We start from the raw sequence: 22,740 nt of genomic DNA, 5'->3' as shown, positions 1-22,740 counted from the left end.
CCACGGCACATCGCGGTGGGCTGTGCGACTGCAGGCAAGTTCACTAACCTCTCTGTGCCGCCAGCCGCGTCCTCGTGTTTACAATGAGGGTGAGAGCACCTGCCTCCCAGGGTTAAGAATTCAGGTGAAAAGCCTTCACACGTGACATGCTTGGAGAGTGCAGGGTGTGCTATGGCGTGGCCTGCGCCCCTGCATGCCCCCACACGGGGCGGGGGGGGGGGGGCGTGGAGGAGGGAAACAGGGCTGGGGCACGTCTGTCAGTCCAGGCGCTGGAACAGGCTCCCGCAGGCCGGCCCTTCGGCAGCGGGAACGCGTGGCTCAGGGTCCGAGGCTGGAAGTCCCGGATGGAAGTGCTGGCGGGGCGGGGCCCCCTCGGCCTCTGTCCTCGCTCGCAGATGGCCGCCTTCCCGCCGTGTCCTCCCGGGTCTCCTCTGTGCGCACGGCCTGGGGTCCTTCCGCGTCCACATTTCCTCTTCTAAGGACACGGTTAGCCTGCCAGGGCTCGCAGCAGCCCGAGCTCACTCCTCTCCTCTTTAAACACCCCGTTTCCAGTGCAGCGCCCTCGGAGGGCCAGGGGTCCGGCTTCAGCGTAGGACTGTGGCGGGGACACGGTCGGCCCCTAGCGAGTTGGATGGCGTGGCTTTTCGCCGACGTGGTGACCCACGGGAGCTGGCAGGTGTTTGAGGTGCCCACACACATGACACATGCGTGTGTGTTCCAGGTGGCTCTGTTTGGCTCCGGTCAGCCCTGTGGTGCCGTGGCCTGTCCCCTCCCGGCACCTGGAGGTGGGGACAGCGAGGGAAGCACTCCGCCACCACAGAGCTGCAGGCGGTGGCGCCCGCACCTTGACCCCTTGCGGCTGGCCGCGTTCGTCTGACTTTTTAATTAACAAGTGGCTGCTCCGTCCCACGCCTGCTCCACACCCCGTGCTCCTTGTGATTTCCGGCCCCGGGAGAGAGCGACCACCCCCAGGCCCCCGGGGGGGGGGGGGCCGACGCGGCGGGAGCTGGAAGGAAGAGGCGCAGGCCGTCGCGCAGCCCGGCGGGAAGTCACTTGCAATCAAGTCGGGCTTTGCTGGCTAATCCTCCTCCGCGGGCCGAGGCAGGAACCCTCTGCGTGAGGAGGCCCAGGCCCGGCTCCGGCCCTCGCAGCCAGTTCAGAGCCGGCCTGCAGCTCTGAGAGAAGCAAAAGCGAAGGGACGTGTCCCAGCAAAACACAGGCCCGCAGGCTTCCAGCTGCTGCTCAGGAGAACAGCGACCGAGCGGCGGGAGGAGGGGTGTCCCCACCAAGGCCCCCCAACTCTCTCCGAGACACCCTCGCTGCAGGAATCAGAGCTGATCTACCTGGGACATTTGGAATTCTTTTTATTGTTTTAATATATTTTTATTGGTTTTAGAGATGAAGGAAGAGAGAGAGAGGAACATTATTGATGAGAGAGAATCATGGATCGGCTGCCTCCTGCAGGCCCCACCCTGGGGATGGAGCCCACAACCTGGGCATGTGACCTGACCGGGAATCACACTGTGACCTCGTGACTCATAGGTCAACGCTCAACCCCTGAGCCACGCTGGCCGAGCGGAATTCTTATTTTCTTCTGTGTGATCCGGAGCACTGCATTCCCTCGCCTGCCTGAGCCTCCGCTTCCTCACATGTAAATGGAGATACTAACGCCGCCTCACAAGTGCCAGCGCTTAATAAACACAGGTTCCTCGTCTTCAGAGTCCAGGGCCACAGCCAGCCTGGGGGACTGTGACAGCGGGTGCTCCCTGCTCTCTAGTAAGTGAGCTCCGGTTATAGACTGGGAGACGCTCGGAATGGGACGAGCGAGGAGCGGATGTGCCTGAGCGAGCGCAGAGCCCACTCTGTTTTTCTAGGGTTGGTCAGCGAGCATACCAGGTTCGCTGTGTAGCCAGAAGGACTGGACCCCATCGCAAAACTGACATGGGGCCCCCGCCTTTTTCAGAATGCAGGGTGGTGGGTGGCGGCTGGACCAACATTGTCTACGAGCTAAGAAGGTGGGCATCATCTGTGGCCCCCCAGACCCCCCCCACCCCCCACCCCCGCCACGGGGCCACTGTGTGCAGACGCCGAGCAAGGACGCCTGGGAAATAAAAAGCGGCTCAGGAAGCCAGGAGGGTACGGGGTGCCGGTTCCAGGTGGTCCCCGAGCAGACTTCCTGCGTTGTCGCTAAGCACAGCCCTCTCCTAATGCCTTTTCAAGATCTCACAGCCTAGCCCGCTTTTCTTTTTTTTCTTTGTATTTTTATTGATTTCAGAGAGGGAGGGAGGGGGAGAGGGAGAGAGAAGCATCAGTGATGAGAGAGAATCATGGATCAGCTGCCTCCTGCACGCCCCACCCTGGGTAGGGATCAAGCCCCCAACCTGGGCATGTGCCCCAACCGGGAATCGAACTGTGACCTTCTGTCTAGTTCATAGGTCAACGCTCAACCACTGAGCCACGCTGGCCAGGCAAGCCCCCTTTTCTGGTGCAGGTCCTTCCCCACCCCCCACCCCCACTCCACCAGCCCACCCCTGACACATACACAGACTGGTCTCATTATCTCCGAGGGTTTTGTCCAGAGGCCCCGAGCAATCTGCAGCATTCCCGAGCCCCTGCGTGCGCCTTGACCTCCTGCGTCCACGGGTTCTTTGCACCCTGCGGCTGGAGACAGGCCTCCTGGCCGCCCAGGTGACCTTCCCTAGGACTCATCTGCAGGGTGGGGAGCCTGCATGACACAAGCCAAGCTCTTCACGCGCTGTCACTGCTTCTCACTTCTCGCTGGGACTCCGCAGCCGCTGTTTCCTGACGTTGGTTGGTTTTGGAGCGGAACCTCGCTGCTGGGGTGCATGAAGGAGACAGAGGCCACCGTGGATGATGCGTTGCCCATAACTTGGCTGCTGAGCCATCTTATCTTGACCGTCTTCTCCGGTTTCGTGAGGGAATGGAGGCGAAAGAGCTGTGCAGCTCATAAAGCGCTGTAGAGGCGTCAGGCCCCACAGGGTTATGCATCGAAGTGCTGATTTCCGGAGTATTTACAGGAGGCAGAAGCGATGGAACTCGCCTGTGTGGCTCAGAGCACGTTCTGCTCACAAACACAAAGGATGGGCTTGCAGCAGCAAGAAGATGGGGCTGTATCAGCTAGGACTGTGTTCAGCTGCACGGAACAGTCCCACCCACACGGACTTCATCCCAGAGGGTTTATTCCTCTCAGACGATGAAACCCGGGACCAGCAGCCTGGGGCCAGTTCGGAGACCCCGCAGCGCCATCGGGGTACTGGCCACATCTGTCCTCCGCGCGGCCATTCCTAGCATCGGCTGTTGGGTTTTCCAGCTTCACAGCCCCATTACAGGAAGCCGGGGCTAAAGGAAAAGGGTGCACACCAGCACTCTCCACTCCCTCTTCCAGAGCACTCCTGAGAGCCCGCCCCCTAACGTCCCCTTCCCCTTCATTGGCTGAGCTTTGTCACATGACTACGCCTACTTGCAGGGGATTCTGGGAAATGATCATTTTTTTAAAGTGTTTTTTATTTATTTCATTTATTTTTTTAATCCTCACCTGAGGGCATTTTTCCATTGATTTTTAGAGAGAGTGTGAAGAGAGAGGGGAAAGACAGAGAAATATCGATGTCAGAGAAATACATCGATTGGTTTCCTCCGGCATGTGCCCCGCCCAGGGGAGGAGCCTGCGACCGGACACATGTGCCCTTGATCAGAATCGAACCTGGGACCCTTTGGTCTGCAGGCCAGCACTCTATCCACTGAGCCAAACTGGCTAGAGCTGGAATGATAATTTTTAATATTTTTGTATTGGTTCTTAGAGAGGAAAGGAGAGAGAGAGAGAGAGAAACATCTATGTGAGAGAAAAACATGGATAGGTTGCCTCCTGCATGCCCCTCACAAGGGATTGAACCCAAAACCCTGGGCATGTGCCCTGACCAGGAATAGAACCGGCAACCTCGTGCATGGGACGACGCCCAACCAACTGAGCCACACTGGCCAGGGCAGAAGGATAATTTTTAAACTAGGCAGGTTACTGACTCAACATCAGCATTCTGTTAGTTGGGAAGAAGGGAAGGGTGTCTATTGGGGAGACAACTAGCAGGGTCTGCCATAGTCGCCCCCAATAGCTACCCAGCATCCCTCCTCCCTTCTTTTCATATCAGAGCTCATTCGCCTCCTTCCCCTGAGGAGAGTCACAGTGTCACTGTCGTCACAGCCGGGGCTCAGCATCCAGGACCATGAGGGGCTATGCTGGTGCCCCATCGAGTCTGAGTGGGTCAGGTTCCTTGCACCTGTAAACTACAAGACAAGCTCTTCGCCCTCCTCCCCCAACACAGTGAGGGAGAAGGAGCAAGACAAATAAGATCTATACACACACACACACACACACACACACACACACACACACTAGAGGCCTGGTGCACCGAAATGTGTGCACTCGGCGGGGGGGTCCCCTCAGCCCGGCCTGTGCCCTCTTGCAGTCCAAGAGCCCCACGATCAATCACCCTGCCGAGGGAGGCCCTGCCCACCCACCTGAGCCCACCAGTCAGTGGCCAGGGCCTCCCTCTTTAGGGCTATCGTGGAGCCCCCCATTGATCACCCCACTGGCCGGTGGCCTAGGCCTCCCTCTGCAGGGTGATCATAGGGCAATGGCAGTGCCCCCGACCAATCATATTGCACCCACCTTGGGTGGCCTGGCACCAGTGGGTATCATAGCATGGTCATCTGGACAGTCGTTCTGCTGCACCGCGAGCCACCATGCCGTGCGAGCTGCAAGCCCCACCCTGCCGCCACGAGTGGCTTGCGGGCCAGGGGGAGGGACCGAGAGGTGCTCCATGCACCTCCTGGTGACCAGTCGTTTGGGCGTTACGGCGTTAGGGCGTTACGGCCACTGGCCTTTTATAATATAGATAAAAGGCTGATATGCTAAGTGTCCAACCATCTGACCAGCCACTATGACGCACACTGACCACCAGGGGGCAGACGCTCAATGTTGGAGCTGCCGTGACACACACTGGCCATTTACAGAGAAATGGCACCGCAGACCTGGCGCCCACAAAGCAACACTCGGCTTCCCCCAAGTGGAACACAGGCCCCGCCACCACCCTGGAGCAACACCCCACCAAATCGCAGCCGATGCTGCCGAGACCCCGTGGTGCAAAATGCGGCCCACAGCCCAGCCCAGCCCGGAAATGGTGGCCTTTGGTGCTGGGTAAATGATGTCATGTAGCAACGCCCAGCTTCCTCTTCCTAGCGACTAGCCACCTTGGAGTTTCTTCAGCCCAGGAACACGACTTGCTTTATGGCCAGGTGCAAACATTTCACACTGTAACCAAATGTCTGTGAAGCGTTTTCCCTGCCTCATCTCATTTGATCCTCACAGAAGTCCTGGAGTAGGTAGTTAGGAGACTCAGTGGAATCCTATTTTCTTTTCATTAGCCGGAAAACGGAGATTTAGAAAGCTTAGAAATTTGACCCGACTGAAAAGAAATCAGAAATGGTGGAACTTGAAAATGACTTCAGATTTTCTCACTGTGCAGAATATAGTCAAACACTGCTGCAGTTAAATATTTTACCCTTTGTTCTCCCTGCGTGATCTACAATAATAATCTGCTTCATGTTGATATTTACTGCTGTGTTGCTGACTAATTACCTGAAAGAGAAGTTGGGGTGTTTCACTGGGCTGGAAAAAGTTTAGCTAAATCAGAAAGCAGGTCTAATTAAGCAGGTTTATCCATATACTAGTGCTAATATATACTAGTAAAGCTCTTGCTGGTGCCAGTTGCACACGTGTGTTTCGATCTGTCGCTGTTGATCGTGAATTTGGTTGACACTTCTATTATAGAGAAAGGGCAAATAGTGATATTAAAATATTTCTTCTAATTAATTTCCTTTCAGTGTGCACGGATTCGTGCAGCGGGCCACTAGTATAATAATAACAAGAAGCTACTGCCATTCAGGAAGGTGAGGAAATACAGGGGCAGGTGACTAGTAGAGCCCACCCCACAGAACACCACATTGCACGTACACGATGGCCAGGGTCATGTTAAAACAAGCAAAAGTGTAAAAAAGTTAAAAGGAAAAACGGAAGGAAATAAGCTGCCTTAGGATAATTTAATCCATGTGATTCTTTCTTTCCACTGTATGCTTCATTTTTTTTCTGTTAGAGGTAGCTATTAATGACATAAACAGAAAATTCGTTACGTTTTATAAATATTTCTCCCAATGTTGTTGAGGATAATAGTTTAGAAATATTGCACCGTGCACAGGGTTGAATACATAGTCATTTTTTAAAGTAAAACTTAAAATTTCTAGGAACTATATGCACTATATAGTTCAAAAAAAATAAAATAGCCCGCCTGGTGTGGCTTAGTGGTTGAGCATCGACCTATGAACCAGGAGGTCACGGTTTGATTCCCAGTCCAGGGCACATGCCTGGGTTGTGGGCTCGATCCCAGTGGGGGGCGTGCAGGAGGCAGCCAATGAATGATTCTCTCTCATCATTGACTAGAGGCCTGTTGCATGAAGATTCATGCAATAGGCCTTCCTTTCCCTGGCTGCCAGCACTGGTTTTCCTCCAGCACCCAGGACCCAGGCCTTTGCTCTGGCCGCCGCCTTCAGTCTTTGCTCCAGCCAGAGCGCTACTCCTGTAGCTCCCTCCGCCCCTCTGCCTCTCCCTCTCATAGCAGGTGTCCCACCCCGTCCAGCTGCTCCACGCCTGCATATGTGCTGCCCAGAGGCCTGGAGTGGCTGGGGGGTGGGGCCGCTGCCATCTTTGTCAGGTTAATTTGCATACTCACTCCTGATTGGCTGGTGGGCATCATGAAGTGATGGTCAATTTGCATATTTCTCTTTTATTAGTGTAGATCAGTGATGGTGAACCTATGACACGTGTGTCAGCACTGACATGCGTAGTCATTTCTGATGACATGCGGCCCGGCCGCATGCTGAGGATGAAACATTTGCGAAATAATGTTTTTTCCTCAAAGTGACACACTACCTGAGTTATGCTCAGTTTTTTGGCGAAGTTTGACACACCAAGCTCAAAAGGTTGCCCATCACTGGTGTAGATGTTTTCATCTCTCTCTTCCTCTCCCTCTCTGAAATCAATAAAAATATGATTTTAAAATTTTAAATGCAATGTACAGACCAGCTGATAATAAAAGCAGTAGGCTTCACCCCGGTGCTCCCCGCCCTCAGGCCCGCTCCCATGGGAAGCCCGGTGGGGCTTTAGACTTGAAGATGGGGTCCTTCCCTTGCAGAAGAGAGAGGGAACCGACTGCAGGAAGTGAAGAGGCGCCCGCCCAGTGGCAGGCAGGGTCGCACCGGCAGTGACCTGCATTGGAAGGAGTAAGAATAGTTCCGCTAAGGATTTCTGACCTGGTTCACTGGCAGTCTGAGTCGCTGTGGTGGATGGTGTCCCGGACACGGGGGAGGTCACGGGTAGGGTGAGGGCTTTGGGGCCCGGCCTGGGCGTGAGACCTGGCTCTGCCACCTACCCGGTGGGCGACCTGACTTGTTCCTGCCTTGGTCGGTGCATCTGTAAAATGGGAACAGGACCGTTCCATGAAGCACTCCTGTTGTTTTTTAACATGTAATGATGTATTTAAATTTCATATTTCTTCTTGCCCTAATTGTGACATTTTATAATTGCCTAAGAATTTATTTAGCTACATTTCCAAATGTTCAAAATACAATTTCTTTTTTTTATTTATTTTTAATTTTTAATATTTTTTATTGATTTTTTACAGAGAGGAAGAGAGAGGGATAGAGAGTTAAAAACATCGATGAGAGAGAAACATCGATCAGCTGCCTCTTGCACACCCCCTACTGGGGATGTGCCCGCAACCAAGGTACATGCCCTTGACCGCAATCGAACCTGGGACCCTTGAGTCCACAGGCCGACGCTCTATCCACTGAGCCACACCGGTTAGGGCCAATTCCTTTTTTAAAAAACAGTTTGTTTGAATCAGGACTAAATAAGGACCAGGCATTGCAATCGGTAGGTGTCCCTAAGCCTTTCCTAAAATACAGGCTTCTCTTCATTCCTTTTTTCCTTTGCAGTTTGCTTGTTGAAGAGATTGGTGAGGATGCTCTTAATTGTCACGGACAGAAATGGGGAAGCTACAGAATTGCACTTTAGGAAAAGGACAGGGTCCACTGAACCCAAAGGACAGGGTGTGGCAGGGCCGAAACCTGTCGTCCCTACCGCCTAACAGTTGGTGCTAGTTTGTACCCTGTGAACTTTCCCCTTTTCTACAAGACAAGCTCTGAGATCGTGGGAGCCTGGTTTTGGGTAGGCGCTGAGCTCCTCATCCCGGGAGGCATTCAAGCAGATGCTGGATGACTGCTGCCTCGATGGCCGTGTTGGATGGGAGCTGCCCTCGCTGTGCAATGACCTCTCCGGTCAGAAAACTGATTGCCACGTGATCTGATGGGCAGAATAATTCTGGTTCCTCTTGTGGCTAAGAAATTGGGGGCGATGACTGTCCTTGAACATAATTTGATCTTCTGGGGAATTTTACCTCCCAAGTAGCCTTGTTTGATTTTTTTTTTTTTAACCTGTTTCAACTTAAATTTTACAAAAGAAGGAAAAATACCAAGTGTGATTGTTTGGAGTCATTTTTCCTGCCCATGTTCCCCTCGGGTTCTCCAGACAAAAGGGGGTGTTCAGTTGGGGACGTGGAGGGTCGGGAGTGGGTGATGTGACCTAACTCGATGGGGAAGTTTCAGTTGCTGAGGAAGGAAAGCAAAGGCAGGAATTACTGAAACGTCTGGTCGCCAAATGTGACTTTTCTCACTGGTTTTGGTGGTGGGAGGAGAAAACCCGAGTGGCTTTCTCGGACTTGCAGGGCGAATCCCTCGTGTTTCTGCTGCGTCTGTTTCCCACACACCCTGCTGCCCCTCCATCCGTCTCTGCTCTTCAGTTTTCTCGTGACCGTGGACGTCATGCGAACAAACCCACTCCTGGAGCCTGAACCGAATCTTCACAGTTGGGCTGAGCCGGGGCAGCCACCAGTGAGCTCTGGAAAGGCTGCTTAGGTCCGCCTGCGGCCCACCGCCTGCTCTTCTAAATAAAGTTTTATTGGAACACAGCCATGCCCATTCACGTATTGTCTCTCTGCTTCCGACCATGCTGCAGAGGTGACCAGTGGTCGGAGGCCGTGTGGCCCACAGAGTCTAAAACATCAACTGCCTGACCCTTGACCCTTGGCAGGAAAATGTGGCCAACTCCTGGCCCAGAGCAGTGGTTCCCCGTGCCAGCTCAGTGTCAGAACCACTGCGGAGCCCTAACGTAATGCAGAGGCCTGGCCCGCCGCGGGTCCAGACTCCCTTAGTCTGGAGAGGACCCAGGCCGATGCGTTAACGTTTCCCCAGGTGACGGTCATGTGCAGCCAGGCTGAGAATCACAGGTCTAGTCTCGGTGGGTTTTTTAAGATTACAGAACTGGAATTTGCCATTCTAAGAGTTCCCCCTCCAGGGACAAGGATCTGACCTTGACCTCAAGGTCAGAGTGCAGCCCTCGAGGCTGAACCACTGTGCTCTGGCATAAGGGAGACCTTGTCATGATGACTCTCTCCAGGGACCCTAAGGACTCATTCCCTGAAGAGGGCTGGAGGTGAGGCCATTGCGGTGAGGGGAGTGTGTGTGTGTGTGTGTGTGTGTGTGTGTGTGTGTGTGCGCGCGCGCGCGCACACGCACACGCATGAGCATGCATGCGTGTGTACATTTGGGTGATTTACGTAAGTAATAACTTTCGTGTTTTCAAACCAACGTGTCTCACCAAGGCCCCAGCGCTCTATGTGCTGTCTTGGCACAGCTCGGTCCCTGGGCCCCGGCGCCGGCACCCTCTGTTCTCTCCTGTTAATTAACGTGCAATGTTGGGGACGCGTCGAGCTCCGGAGAATGTGACACCTCTTGCCTTTCCCCATCACAGTTTCCAGTCGTGCCTCCCCCACTCAGGAGAGGAATTGAAACGCTGGTGTCACTTTTTGTTGGCAGGTAGACGTTGTAAATGGGAATTTCACAGTTTGCTTTATCCCTTGCAGATATTAACCGCCTTGCAGACATTAACCACCTTGCAAATATTAACCACCTTGCAGATATTAACCACCTTGCAGATATTAACTGCCTTGCAGATATTAACTGCCTTGCAGATATTAACCACCTTGCAGGTATTAACCACGTAGCCTTCATGTCTTCTCTCCCAGGAGCTCCCCAGGGCCTCCGCGCTCCCTGCTGCCGTCCCTCGCGGGCCTGCTCTCCGGAGCACACCCCGGGTCTGTTACTAGAGTGACTGACTCATCCTGGTTTGCATGGGACCGTCCCAGTTTGATCACTGAACCTCCCGGGCCAGCTGGGCCAGTGGGTTCGCACAGCTGATTGGCCTTTGCATGTACATAAAAACGTTGGTATTCAAAGGGTGAGGGTGGGTGTTTTTAAGACAGATGTCCTTGAAAATGCTAATCAAGGGCATTTGTATGAAGTGAGTGTTTTTAATGTCCTTTATAAAAATAGCTGAACCCAAGAGGCGGGGCTAATGCTTCTGTTTTGGGTTTTTAGAAATATATTTTTATTGATTTCAGAGAGGAAGGGAGAGGGAGAGAGAGAGAAACATCAGTGATGAGAGAGAACCCTTGATCGGCCGCCTCCTGTACGCCCCACACTGGGGACCGAGCCCACAACCCAGGCATGTGCCCCTGAATGGGAATCAAACCGTGGCCTCCTGGTTCGCAGGTCGGAGCTCACCCACTGAGCCCCGGGGCCGGGCATGGGCGAATGCTCCTCATCAGGCTTGTTAAGCTCTGTGCTCAGGGACGGCCCAGGTCAGCCTCCACTCTGCGGGGAGCCATCCTGCGCCTGGCAGATTCTTCAGGAAGGTTCTTCAGGAAGGTTTGCTTTGCAGGGGCTCAGCCTTCCCGTCGTGGTGCCGGGGAGAGGGGCTCGGCCCGCAGTGACTATGTTGGATTCTTGGCCGAGTTTTTCCGCCGAGTGCTGGGGCCCGTGCCTTCCTCTCTGAGACATTTCTCGTCATTCCTGCCTGTGGAGGTTGCCACCAGGATTAACGGCGGACGTACGTGAGCCTCCCTGCCTGGACGGGGCTTCAGAAGTGTTGCCTTCCTCCCTTCCTTCCTCGCAGGGGCGCCTGGTTCTCACCCCAGGCGGGCGTTATGAGCCAGGGAGGGCAACTGCCATAGCAACAACCCCAAATGACGGCGAAGATGTATTTCCCACTCACCCAGCGGCCCAACCCTGGCATTCCTCGTGGGGCATCTCTATGAGCGATCCTTGTCCACGGGGTCCCGGGGTCTGGCCGCCTTCCTCTTGTGGCTCTGTCTTCTCCGTCCTTCGCGCTGCCTCTGTGGGGTGGCGCCGAGCACGGGGGATCGCTGGCCCTGTCTGAACGTGGCATGCCCTGCGCCCGCCTGTCCACATTGCGTCGGCCCGGCCACCTCACGGGAGGCTGGGAAGTGCGGTTTGGCTGAGTGCCCTGGAGGAAGAGGAAGCCGGGGTCTGTGTCACGGGAAGCGTGGCTGCCTAACTCAGAGGCTGTGCAGACCCCTCTAGGGAGCGTCACTCCCCATGCCCAGAGCAGGGTTCTTGCAGGGAAGTGTGATTGTTTGGACCCAGGAAAGGGGTCTGGCTTCCAAGGAGCTTAGTTTAGACCAGTGAGACCTGTGTCTTTATCACAGGACTTGTCAGAGCCTTAGCCCTCCTGGTCACAAACGTCCCCGGCGGGGAGCAGGCAGTCTTTCCAGACGCAGCGGCTCCTCTTTGGAGAGGGCTGTCGCACTCGTCCTCGCCGCATGTGGCTTGGAAAACGCTGCTTTAGAAGGTCCTCACGTTCATGTTGAGAGACCAGAATATTTTCAAGAAAGCGCTGGTATTAAAAAAATCACCAAAATTTGCGGTCCCGACAGAAAGTTCGGTGCCCCAGGCGTCGGGACGTCAGGGGCTCATGAGGTGAGACTTCCTGGGTGTGAAGAGAGCGTTGTCCTCTCTCCCTCCCTCCCTCCCTTTTCTCCTCCCCCCTGGGCTGAGTGTTACCTGGGGTTCAGGTCCTCACTGTGCTGCCTGCGTGGGTGCGGGCGCCCCGGACAGCGCCACGAAGCCCCGTCTCCACTCCAGCTGCTCGCCTCAGGGCCGTCTGCCCGGGCTGGGGGTGCCCGGCCTCCCCATCTGGGTGGATGTTAAGGCCCCTTTCCCTAAGCTGGGGTTTTTATGGCTGGCTGGCGTCGTCTGTCGTAAATCAAGGTGGGCTGAGGTTTAGCGCTGAGGTTCGAGTCGCTCTCAGGAAAAAAAAACGAGCAGGTTTTTTATTTTGGGTCCAGGCACCAGCCCTACATACGTCTAGAGAGCTTAAAACTTAATTTGGTGTGTAATTGGGACTCGCCCTCCGGAGCCCTGGGTTACGTGTTTTGGAGCAGCTGAGAGGCGGGCAAAGCCTTCTAATTGGTGGCCTCTGGGGCCGTGAGAGACTGGATTTAAGTCCCCAGTTAGAATGCGTTTGGCAGTTTTATTGGCCTCCGTGGGGGCGAGGATTGGGGGGCCGCCGGCCGGTCTGTGCGGGCCCCAGCAGGCTGCTCTCTCTCGGTCCCGAGGCCCAGGGTCCGCGCATCCCCGGCCTGTACCGGGACAAAGGAGCGAAGGTGCGGAGGAGCCGCAGCGGGGGGCGCTGCCTGCTGGGCCGCCCGGGCCCGCGCGGCCCCAGGACTCGGCGCACTTGTGCGGAGCCGTTGCCTGCTGCCCCGTCTGTGGTCCCAAGGCGGGTTTTACGTTTTATTACCGAAGTCGCGATAAAAGCGACTTGGGTCAGAGCAAACATTCGAGGAGGAAAAACAAAGGAAATTAAATGCAAAGCTCGCTGCTGGTGCAGACCACATGGAGCCCGGCTTTCACGCCGCCAGAGCCGGTGGGGGGGTGGTCCCCAGGAGTCGGAACCAAAGGACGCCGGCCCGGGATGCCTGCAGCCTGGCCCCTCTCCTGTTTGAAAAGCAATTGCCATTTAATTTGTTTCTGAGTTTTATTTCTCAAGTGAGCCAGCATGGGGCCGTGTAATGAGGCTGTGTTTCGGGGAGGTGTTGAAAGATGGGAAAGGAGCGAAACCACCGGGCAGGGCCTGGCCCTGGGCCTGGCCGCGTCCAGACGGGGTGGCCTCTTCTCCGAGCCGCCCTGGACCCCGGGAGTCCCGGGGCCACCCGGCTGGAGGGCACAGGCAGGGGCCGCCCGGCTGGCTGCCCTGGGCACTGTCCGTGGGCCGTGGTGCCCATGGACGGGCTCGGGGCAGCCTGGCTGGTGGACTCTTTGCCACCCGCCTGCGTGTGGTGTGGTGAGGCAGCTGGGATGCATTTGACCCACAAAACCGCTGAGTCCCTATAATGATTCCGCCGTCCTGGCACTGGAGGGTGTGGGGCAGCGTGCTGGGCCTCTACCCACTAGATGCCAGTAGAATGCCCCTCAGTTGTGATCATCCAAAGTGTCTCCGGCCCCTGCAGTGCCCCCTGGGGGCAGATCCCCCCTGGTTGAACTCCCCGGGCCGACCTGTACAGAGTGTTCCTACGTGGGGCACTGAGGCCCGCAGCCTGCTGAGGGCACCCGGCGGGCCCTGCCAACGTGGGAGGCACATGGGGCAGCGTCACCCTGGCGCCCGGGTTCAAATCCCGGTCTTCCAGTGAGAGGCCAAGTTACTTAAGCTCTGTGCCTCAGCCGCCTGCTCTGTGAAATGGGTCCGTCTAGACCAGCTCCGGGATGTCAGTAGACGGCAGGGTGACTCCTTCGGTGCTTGGGCGCAGTCAGCCCCCCGCTGCTGCTTTCAGGCCTTCCCAGCTGCCGCACGGGGCGGGCTCCCTAAATCACAGGTCTCCCCCTGCACCTCAGCTTCCCTGGGGGAGGGGAGGGGCTTCCTGTAGCTTGCCCAGAGCCTCCGTCCTGGTGTCGGTCGGGGTCCGTGGGCACCGAGGGCGGGTACCCCCCGCCTCCTGGTCTCTGGGTTGGAGGAGTGAGCACAGAGCGGTGGGGCCACAGTTCTCCCTCCTCCTGCCCTGGCAGTCCTGCAGCCGGAAGCAGATGCCCCCCCGCGTACCCACCTGGACGATGTCACAGGAGACGGCTCCCTGTGGGGACGAGTCCTCGCAGGGGAATCTGACTCATCTCCCAGGATCGGGGACCTCCCAGCGGTGTGCGTTCAGGGACGGCGGCCACTGCCTGGGGTGCTCTGGCCACAGAAGGAAAGGCAGTGACGCTCCTGCCTAAGCGAGGCCGCACGTAACCTGGCCGGCCGGGGGCCGCGTTCCTCCCCGTCCCGGGGTCTGTGGCGGGCCCTGTGCTGCCTGCTGCTCCTGGGCCAGGGGGGGGGGCGGGTGCCGCTGCCTCCTCTGCTCTGCCCCAGGGGACCACGGAGCTGTGGCACGTGTCTCTTCCCAGCTAATACCTGGCTTCTCAAACGGGGCACCGTCGTCATCCCCAAGCTGCTTAATATGCCTCACCGAAGAGGGCGCGAGTCAGTAGGTCATGGGGGGCTTGCGGGGGGGAATTAGCCTGTCAGCCGTCGGTGCTGTGATCTGTGGGCTGCTTCGAGGAACGCCGTTCACTGATCACATTGAAATGGTGCGCCGTCATCTCTCTCCAGCCCTAGCACAAGGTGTGTGTGTGTGTGTGCCCGCCCGCGCGTGCTTCTCCCGGAAGGATAGGCAATAAAACGCCAATAGTGGTGATCTCTGGGTATGATGAGAGTTCAGGATATTTTAGATATATTTCTATATGCTTTCCTGATGGTTTTAATTGTTTGTAATCAGTATACAGTTTTTATAAACAGACTAGAGGCCCAGTGCATGAGATTTGTGCACTCTGGGGGGGCAGGGGGCGTCCCTCAGCCCACCCTGTGCCCTTTCACAGTCCGGGAGCCCTTGGGGGATGTCCGACTGACGGCTTAGGCCTGCTCCCCCGGGGGAGCGGGCAGTCGGACATCCTAAGCGCTGCCTCGGAGGCGGGAGAGGCTCCCACCCCTGCCGCTGCGCTCCCCAGCCGTGAGCCCGGCTTCTGGCTCCCCGGCGCTCCCCCTGCGGGAGTGCACTGACCACCAGGGGGCAGCTCCTGCCTTGAGCGTCAACCCCTGGTGGTCAGTGGCGTCATAGCTACCGGTTGTTCCACTGTTAGGTCAATTGGCATATTACCCTTTTATTATATAGGATACAGCCACCAAGCCTTCCTCATGGGCAGGAAGAGCAGAAATTTTACGGAGGGAACATATATGACATGGGATGTGGGTGTGAGGGGACCGTGGGCAGAGGGACAGAAGGCCACGCCTTCCGTGTAAATGACAGTGTTGGCGCTCAGAGCTGTGCCCCTCCCTCGGTGGCTCCCGCCTCCTGGCCTGCCACTGACAGCTTGCAGGAAGGCCCGCCTTCTCATTTCCTCACTGTCTGCGTTTGGCAAAGCAGGGACCCCGCTCACGCCTGGGGATAGTGCTGTGGGCGAGCCTGAAGGCTGGGCCTCCCTTCCCATCTCTGCCCGCGAGTCCTGGGCCTGGTGAGCTCCTCGCCCACCCTGGCCGGCACTGGGCACCCTGGCCAGCCAGGCAGAGCCGGGATGGCCATTTTACAGCACTGTGACTCCTCTCGTTGCCCAGGAAACCCGCAGAGGGCCCCACAGCGCTGTGTGAGGAGGCCAGCCCCTCCCCGGGCACTGGTTTCCTACACCTTTACAGCGTGATCGGGGCGGTGGAAAAAAGGGGCCGTTGGGCTTATGGAAACTATATAAAGTTTATGGAGTCTTGGCAGGCCAGAGGTAGCAGAGGCCTGCGGATGGGGGTGGGGCCTTGGAGTGGAGAAAGCCGTGAAAGAGCGGGGGACCTTTGTGTGGGGCACCAGACACCCTAGCCCGCAGCTGGGGCACGGGGCCCGGGAAAGTGGAGGTGATCCAATCAAAGTCTGTGTGAGCGGCTCAGTCACCTTCCTCCTCTAGAGGGAAGACTGAGGCAAAGGTTTTTGAAAGCAACGAACTTGCCAAGGTCGCCCACGTGGATGGCTCTCACATGGATGTTCTAAATTCACACACTCTCTCTGCCGTGTATTGAGTGATGTGTCCCAGTTTCAGGTCCAAAAAATATGGTCTCCACACCCAATTTCAGTTTGGGACTCGTCTGTTATTTGTGGTTTAGTCTTTTTTTTTTTTTTTTTTAATGTTTTTATTGATTTTTTAGAGAGAGAGAGGGGTAGAGAGAAACATCGATGAGAAAGAAACATCATTGATAGGCTGCCTACTGCACCCCCCCACCCCCCACAGGGGATGGAGCCCGTAACCCAGGCATGTGCCCTGGCCGGGAATTGAACTGGTGGCCTTCTGGTTCCTGGGTCAATGCTCAACCGCTGAGCTACACCGGCCAGGCTGTGGTTTAGACTTACGGTTCCCTCATAACTTCAGTCACCACCTTGCACTCCTGTGGGTCAGATTTGCCCACTGGCCATGGCTGGAATGGAAGGAAAGCCTCCCGGAGCTTGGCTCTGGGTCAGGGCAGAGTGAGAAACATGTCCTTGTCCTCAGGAGCCCCTACGTGTCCCACTTGTACCGTGGGATCCTCTCATTCCTGGAGGAGTACCTCCTGGGGTCTGAAACCATGCCCTCACCTGGAAACTTCTAATTCATTTCTCCTTCCATGTGTGCTCCGTGCTGTCCATGTTTTCTCTCCTGCTTGGCTGTGAATTCTTGGAGTGCTGATTCTGTGAATACTTAATTCTTTATCTGATTTTGCCCGTAAGGTCTGGCATAGTTCCTGGCATGTAATAATTATTGAATAAGTATCAGCTGGGAGAATGGGTGGGTGGATGGATGGATGGATGGATGGATACATGGTTGAATGGAAGGATGGATGGATGGATACATGATTGGGTGGAAGGATGGATGGATGGATGGATGGATGGATGGAAAGATGGTTGGGTGGATGGGAGGAAAGATGGCTGGGTGGATGGATGAGGCATATATAGACTAACAGACACCCGCTTCCTCCTTTACGCCTTTCTGCACAGTTAAACCAGCAGCCTCACCCAGGTTCTCTCGGGCTCCCACTGAATGCACTTCTGTTTCATTCTCTGCTCTCTCTGCCGCCATATGGAGAAACCAGCCTGAGTGCTAGAACGTGTGTGTAAATACTTTACAATCCCCATAAACTTGTTTAAAGACAGTTGGGGGCGAAAGTATAAACTGGGGCAGCCTTTGGGAGGGCAGTTTGGAAGTAGCTATTAAAACTTTAAATGTGCCTGCCACTAAGACCCAGCGGTTTCCCCTTTAGTTGTCCAGCGTGAGACATATAGGCACCGGCTTGTGCACAAAGAACCGCACGCCGGCGCTTCCACACGGGTGCTCGTAACGGAGAAAGCAGGAAGTAGCTAAGTGCCCATGGACAGAGAGATGGTCCCTAAGCTATGGGACGCCCACCTGTGGAAAAAGCTGCAGAGGCACCGAGGTCTCCAGTGGGATTTGGGGAGGGTGTCTCCAACCTTCTGGAAAGCTCCGAGACTCTGAAGCTCATGCCCTCAGCAAATGCCCCCCTTCCTACCTCATTTCTCTCAACTTCCTTTCTCCCTCCTCTTCCTATGCACCAGTCACCTGAATTAGACATTTAATCCTTAGGCCTTCTCGCCAGCGACCTTCCCTTCTAGAAAAGGAGGAAACCGAGAGAAAAGTCAGTCTCATAAAGCATAATTACTGTCTGCTGGCCCTTCAATTAAAAAGATTGAAGGGCACAATATTAAAATTTGATTTATGGGCACCACTATCTACCCAGTAATGAGGCCGGGAGGAGAAAAAGAACCGCAGTCATTAGAGAAAACTGTAGCCTTTCTCCCGCAGGAGATAAATGGCCTCTCATTTGCTTATGAAATGTTTTCTAAAGAAACGTGAAATGGTCTTAAGTACGTGTGATGTGTCCGCGGCTTGTTGAAACCCAGAACTCGGTGACTAGAGAGTCAGCTTCCTGAGCGGCCTGAGCTGGCGGGGCTGCTGGCGGGCCCAGCCCTGGGACCCAGACTGCCATGTCCGGAAACAACCTTCGGGCCCAGGGGCGCCGGGCCAGGGCCGCCCCAGAGCCGGGGTGGGGGGGGTGGGGGGGGGGGGAGTGGGAGATCCGCCGCCTCCGCTCCAAGTCCCACTGTTGCTGCTTATTCGTGATCTGACCCTCCCGTTTCTTCATCTGCAAACTGGGAGCAGTGACCTTCGTCAGCCTGTGAGCTTGGCGGGTGCCCCAGGTGCCCCTCCGACTCCAGGTGTGGTAGGAAGGGTTAGAACAGTGAACGGGGGTGAAGGGCCTGGATGGGCACCGGCCACAGAGCGAGCGCTTGGTAAATACTTTCCAACCCCCGTCCTTATTATTGCCCGTGCTTCTGCCGTAATTGAAAGACCTGGGATTTGAACCCAGACCCCCCCCCCCGCCCCCCCCGTTTCCGAGTGCCCGTCGGGGGCAGACAGACCTGAGGGGGATGCCCAGTCCTGCCTCTCCAGCAGGTGCCCTGGGCAGTCTGGTGCCTGTCTGGGCCCCGTTTTGTTCATCTGTAGGGTACGTCTCCCCTCGCAGGCGGTGCTGTCAGGTGTCAAGATGAACGGGAACAAAGTTGAGGGCGGGGACCCCTGGAAAGGGGAGCTCTCCCGAGAAGCCTGTGCAGGGGGTGTCGGTGGAGGAGGCACCGTCTGGGTCCCGTCCTCCGGCCTCTGTGGCTCCGCGCAGGCTCCTGCCGGACCCTCCTCCCGGGAGGAGGTCACATGCTTCTTGGCTCCAGAGAGAATGGCCACAAGAACATAAAGGAACGGAACGGAACAGCCGTTGTCCCAGGTGCGGGCTTGAGCTGGCCTGCAGGACTGCGGGTCTCGGGCAGCCCGGGAGTGAGCGGGCCCGACGTGGGGACGGGTGGCTGAACACCACGCTGGGAGGGGACAGGGCCGAGTGAGAGTCCAAGCCCCGGACGGTCAGTTCTCTCCACCCCACGCCGGCACACCCCATGGCCCGCGTCCCAGTCCCTCACGCGGGCCTCCGCCTGCCCCGTCTCTCCTGGGCCCCTGCTCCTCAGCCCCAGGGCTCTGGCCTGGCGGGTGGGCAGCGCCGTCACCTGTAGGTAATTTGTATCTTACCACCAGCGCTTCTTTTTTTAAAAAAAAATATATATTCTTATTGATTTCAGAGAGGAAGGGAGAGAGAGAAACATCCATGATGAGAGAGAATCATGGATCAGCTGCCTCCTGCACGCCCCCTACTGGAGATCGAGCCGCAACCCGGGCCTGTGCCCTGACCGGGAATCAAACTGTGACCTCCTGGTTCATAGGCTGACGCTCAACCACCGAGCCACACCAGCCCTTCGGAAGCTGCAGCGTCAAATGCCCAAATGCTCACGCGAGGTCGTGTAGAACGTTTTGTTCTGTGCATCTTTTTGTGGGTGCTTAATCGACGGGACGTGCTGGGGATGGTGGATGCGAGGTGCCACCCAACCCCTTGCCGGCCCCCTTGGGCTCGTCCCGGGGACCCTCCGGGCTGTCTGCCATCGCCCACAAGCCCCTGGGGAGGAGCCGGTGGGCTTGGTGCGTGTTTCTGTGCCGGCTGACGCGTTCCTTTGTTCTCAGTGGAGCGGGAAGATGTCCAGAAGAGGACCTTCACCCGGTGGATAAACCTGCATCTGGAGAAGGTGAGCGGGCACCTGGGTTTGGGTAACGGGGGGCTCACCCATAACGGAGTGCAGCTCTCAGCCTGGTGAGGGGCCGCGGGGCAGCGGGTCTCCTGTTGTTGTTGCTGTTGTCATTCGCTCGTTTAACCCCCCGCCGGGTGTGTGCTCACGGCCAGGAACCGGGGTATAAGGCAGGTCCTGTCCTGGGGCTGTTAGTCTAGCTGGGGCAGGAAAGGTCTGCCTTTTTACTTATTTTTACTTATTGATTGATTTCAGAGAGGAAGGGAGAGGGAGGGAGAGAAGCATCAATGATGCTCGGCTGCCTCCTGCACGCCCCCGGCTGGGGATCCAGCCTGCAGTCCGGGCATGTGCCCTGACCGGGAATCGAACCAGGGCCTGCCTCTTGGTTCATAGGTCGATGCTCAACCACTGAGCCACGCCGGCCGCGCTGTTTTATCAGAAAGCTGACTTACCAGGACTCAGCCCGCCCACGTCCCTTCTTTCGCGGACATCCCACCCTCTGGGTCTCCAAACAGGCGGCGGCAGCCCCCTTGCCTCCTGGGCCCGCAGTCCACGTGGCTAGTCGGGCAGGCTGTCCTTAGACTTAACCCAAACGTGGTTTGTGGGGAGCGGGGCTCTTGGCCGAAATTCGCATTCACGGAGTTGATTTTCGCAGCCTGGGGTGTTTCCCCGGCAGCACCTGGCCACCCACACCTCTGTCCCCCACCTGTAGGATGGGGTACACTTGACCCAGGGGGCTCCTGAACTCTTCAGGTGAGAGACTCCCTGTCATTTGCCAGTCATTTGACGGTGGGTGCGTTTCCGGCAGGGCTCAGAAAGAGAAGAGCGATTTCTGGAAAAAAGTCCCCGTCCTGAGTTCACTGAACTGATTCCCCGATGTGTGTGAGGGTAGCCATGGCGGCTTTCTAACGTTCTTTTTTTTTTTGCTTTTAATTAAAAAATAAATACAGGGAGGCACAGAGGGGAACAGAGCCAAGCCCCGCGCACTCGCTCACCACCCCAAATCGCCTCCGTTAGCGTGTATCCTGCGGGGCCCTCTCCCCCTGGCCTGGCCGGCTCGGCCGTCCGCGGGCAGGTGGGCCGCACCCACTCTGGGGATAAATCAGGCAGCACCTGGAACTGATGCCTAATAAACGGGGCAAAATTAACAGCCCCGTTTCCAGCCCCGAGACTTTCAAGAGCAGCCTTTCATGTGAAGGAAACCCGGGGCCTCCGGGGGGAATTGGGCTTACCTGCAATTTGAAGGCTGTCAGAAATATTTACCGAGGCTCTGGCTTCTGGAAAAAGTCCTTCATTTACCGGAGGGGTTAGATCATGAAGAAAGCCCTGGGGGTGCCGTTTGCTCGGCCATACCGATCCCATGAAGCCCACGGAACGTTCGGGCCCGGCGTGTTTGTCCTGGAGCCGTTTCAACCCCCTCCCCCCCCCCCCCCGCCCCCCGCCCCCCGCCTTCTCGCAGGGTGGACTGCGGCCAAGGCCCGTGCGCCGCCGCCGCCGCTGCCCAGTTCTACTCGCACACGAGGCTCGGCACAGTGGGGCTGCTCGCTGGAAACGTTGTTTGTCCGTCCATCAGGGGGTGTTGGCTCGGGTCTCTCGATGGCCGCCTCCCATTAGCAGGAGAAATGTTTCCTGGAGGCTCTGTTCACCGATGCCCGGTGCTCGGCCTGGACCGCGCCCCAGGAGCTGCGGGGGTTTGCAGGGAAAAGAGCCTGCCTGTGGCTCCAAATCCGTCGCTGTTGCCCTGGAAGCGAAGCCCTTTGCTGAGCACCTGTGGGTGGGATCGCCCTGTGTTTGGACCCCCTCCCCTCATAAGACACACACCACAGGCCTCCCAGGCTGGCCGGGGCCCCAGCTCCACCGTGGGTCTCCGGGGTCACAGCTGCCCACCCCCACTTACACCGTGTCCTCCTCACCTCTGTGGACACCCCCTTCCATTGTCCCCGGGAGCAGAGAGCACCAGCCTCCCTGTTCAATGTTGCCAGAGGCCCCAGCACTGAAAGGTAGAGGGAATCTGTGCTGGGTGGGTCATTAGCATCGGGCGGGGTCATTGGGTGGGGCTCATTAGCATTGGGTGGGGCTCATTAGCATTGGGGGGCTTATTAGCATTGGGTGGGGCTCATTAGCATTGGGTGGGGCTCATTAGCATTGGGTGGGGCTCATTAGCATTGGGTGGGGCTCATTAGCATCGGGCGGGGTCATTGGGTGGGGCTCATTAGCATTGGGTGGGGCTCATTAGCATTGGGTGGGGCTCATTAGCATCGGGCGGGGTCATTGGGTGGGGCTCATTAGCATTGGGTGGGGCTCATTAGCATTGGGTGGGGCTCATTAGCATCGGGCGGGGTCATTGGGTGGGGCTCATTAGCATTGGGTGGGGGCTCATTAGCATGGGGGGCTCATTAGCATCGGGTGGGGGCTCATTAGCATGGGGGCTCATTAGCATGGGGGTTTGTGGACCCTGTTCCCGGAGGTTCTGTGGCAGTAGCTCTTCACCTGGCGGCATTAAAGCTTTAGTTCACAGAAAACTTTCTTTAAGCAAAGCCTTACCTGAGACCCTGAACAAAGGCCCCTAGTAGCTGGGCCTCTCTGATGAAGGGGGTGCAACGGATCAGCCTCCTTCTCGGCCCCCAGCCCCCAGAGGGCACCCTGAAGCTGTTCTGCTGAAGCCTAGGGGCCCGGGAAGCCCAGTTTGCAGATCCCTGCGCTGGAGCATCCGACCGACCAGTTCCAGCCGGCCCTGTGGACTCGGGGCCGCGTGAAGCCAAACCCTTGGTGGGCTCAGCACACCTAGACAGCAGGCCCTCCAGGTCAGGGCTCAGGGAAGAATGCCGGGCTGGGAGTCGGGTGTCCACCTCCTCCCGGCCAGGCCCCTCCACACCCCAGGTCCCGTGTGGAGAGGAGCCTTTCCTCCGGGCAGCAGGGAGAACCCGGTGAGCTAGGGCTCAGGGTGCCATTTACTGACCCGGGAACCCAGAGAGAGAAGCCAGTGGGGCACAGAGACGATGCTTCAAGCGTGGCTCCCTGCGGAGGGGCACCGGCTACGGACACTTTCCTGCAGGACTCAGCCCTGAGGCAT

General features: G+C 56.9%; 1 protein-coding gene across 2 annotated transcripts in view; it reads left to right on the top strand.

The window, feature by feature from the left end:
• Positions 1-22,740, top strand: part of CLMN (calmin) — an 87,970-nt gene that overhangs the window by 36,044 nt on the left and 29,186 nt on the right. For both annotated transcript variants that reach the window (XM_054715740.1, XM_054715739.1), the window contains exon 2: positions 19,606-19,667. In XM_054715740.1, coding sequence (XP_054571715.1) covers positions 19,606-19,667 — 62 coding nt within the window. The remainder of the gene's footprint in view (positions 1-19,605; positions 19,668-22,740) is intronic.

Source organism: Eptesicus fuscus, chromosome 5 (genome assembly GCF_027574615.1).
Source record: "Eptesicus fuscus isolate TK198812 chromosome 5, DD_ASM_mEF_20220401, whole genome shotgun sequence".
NCBI classification, from domain to species: domain Eukaryota; kingdom Metazoa; phylum Chordata; class Mammalia; order Chiroptera; family Vespertilionidae; genus Eptesicus; species Eptesicus fuscus.
The sequence above is the reverse complement of the archived record's forward strand: the minus strand, read 5'-3'. Positions and strand labels throughout refer to the sequence as shown.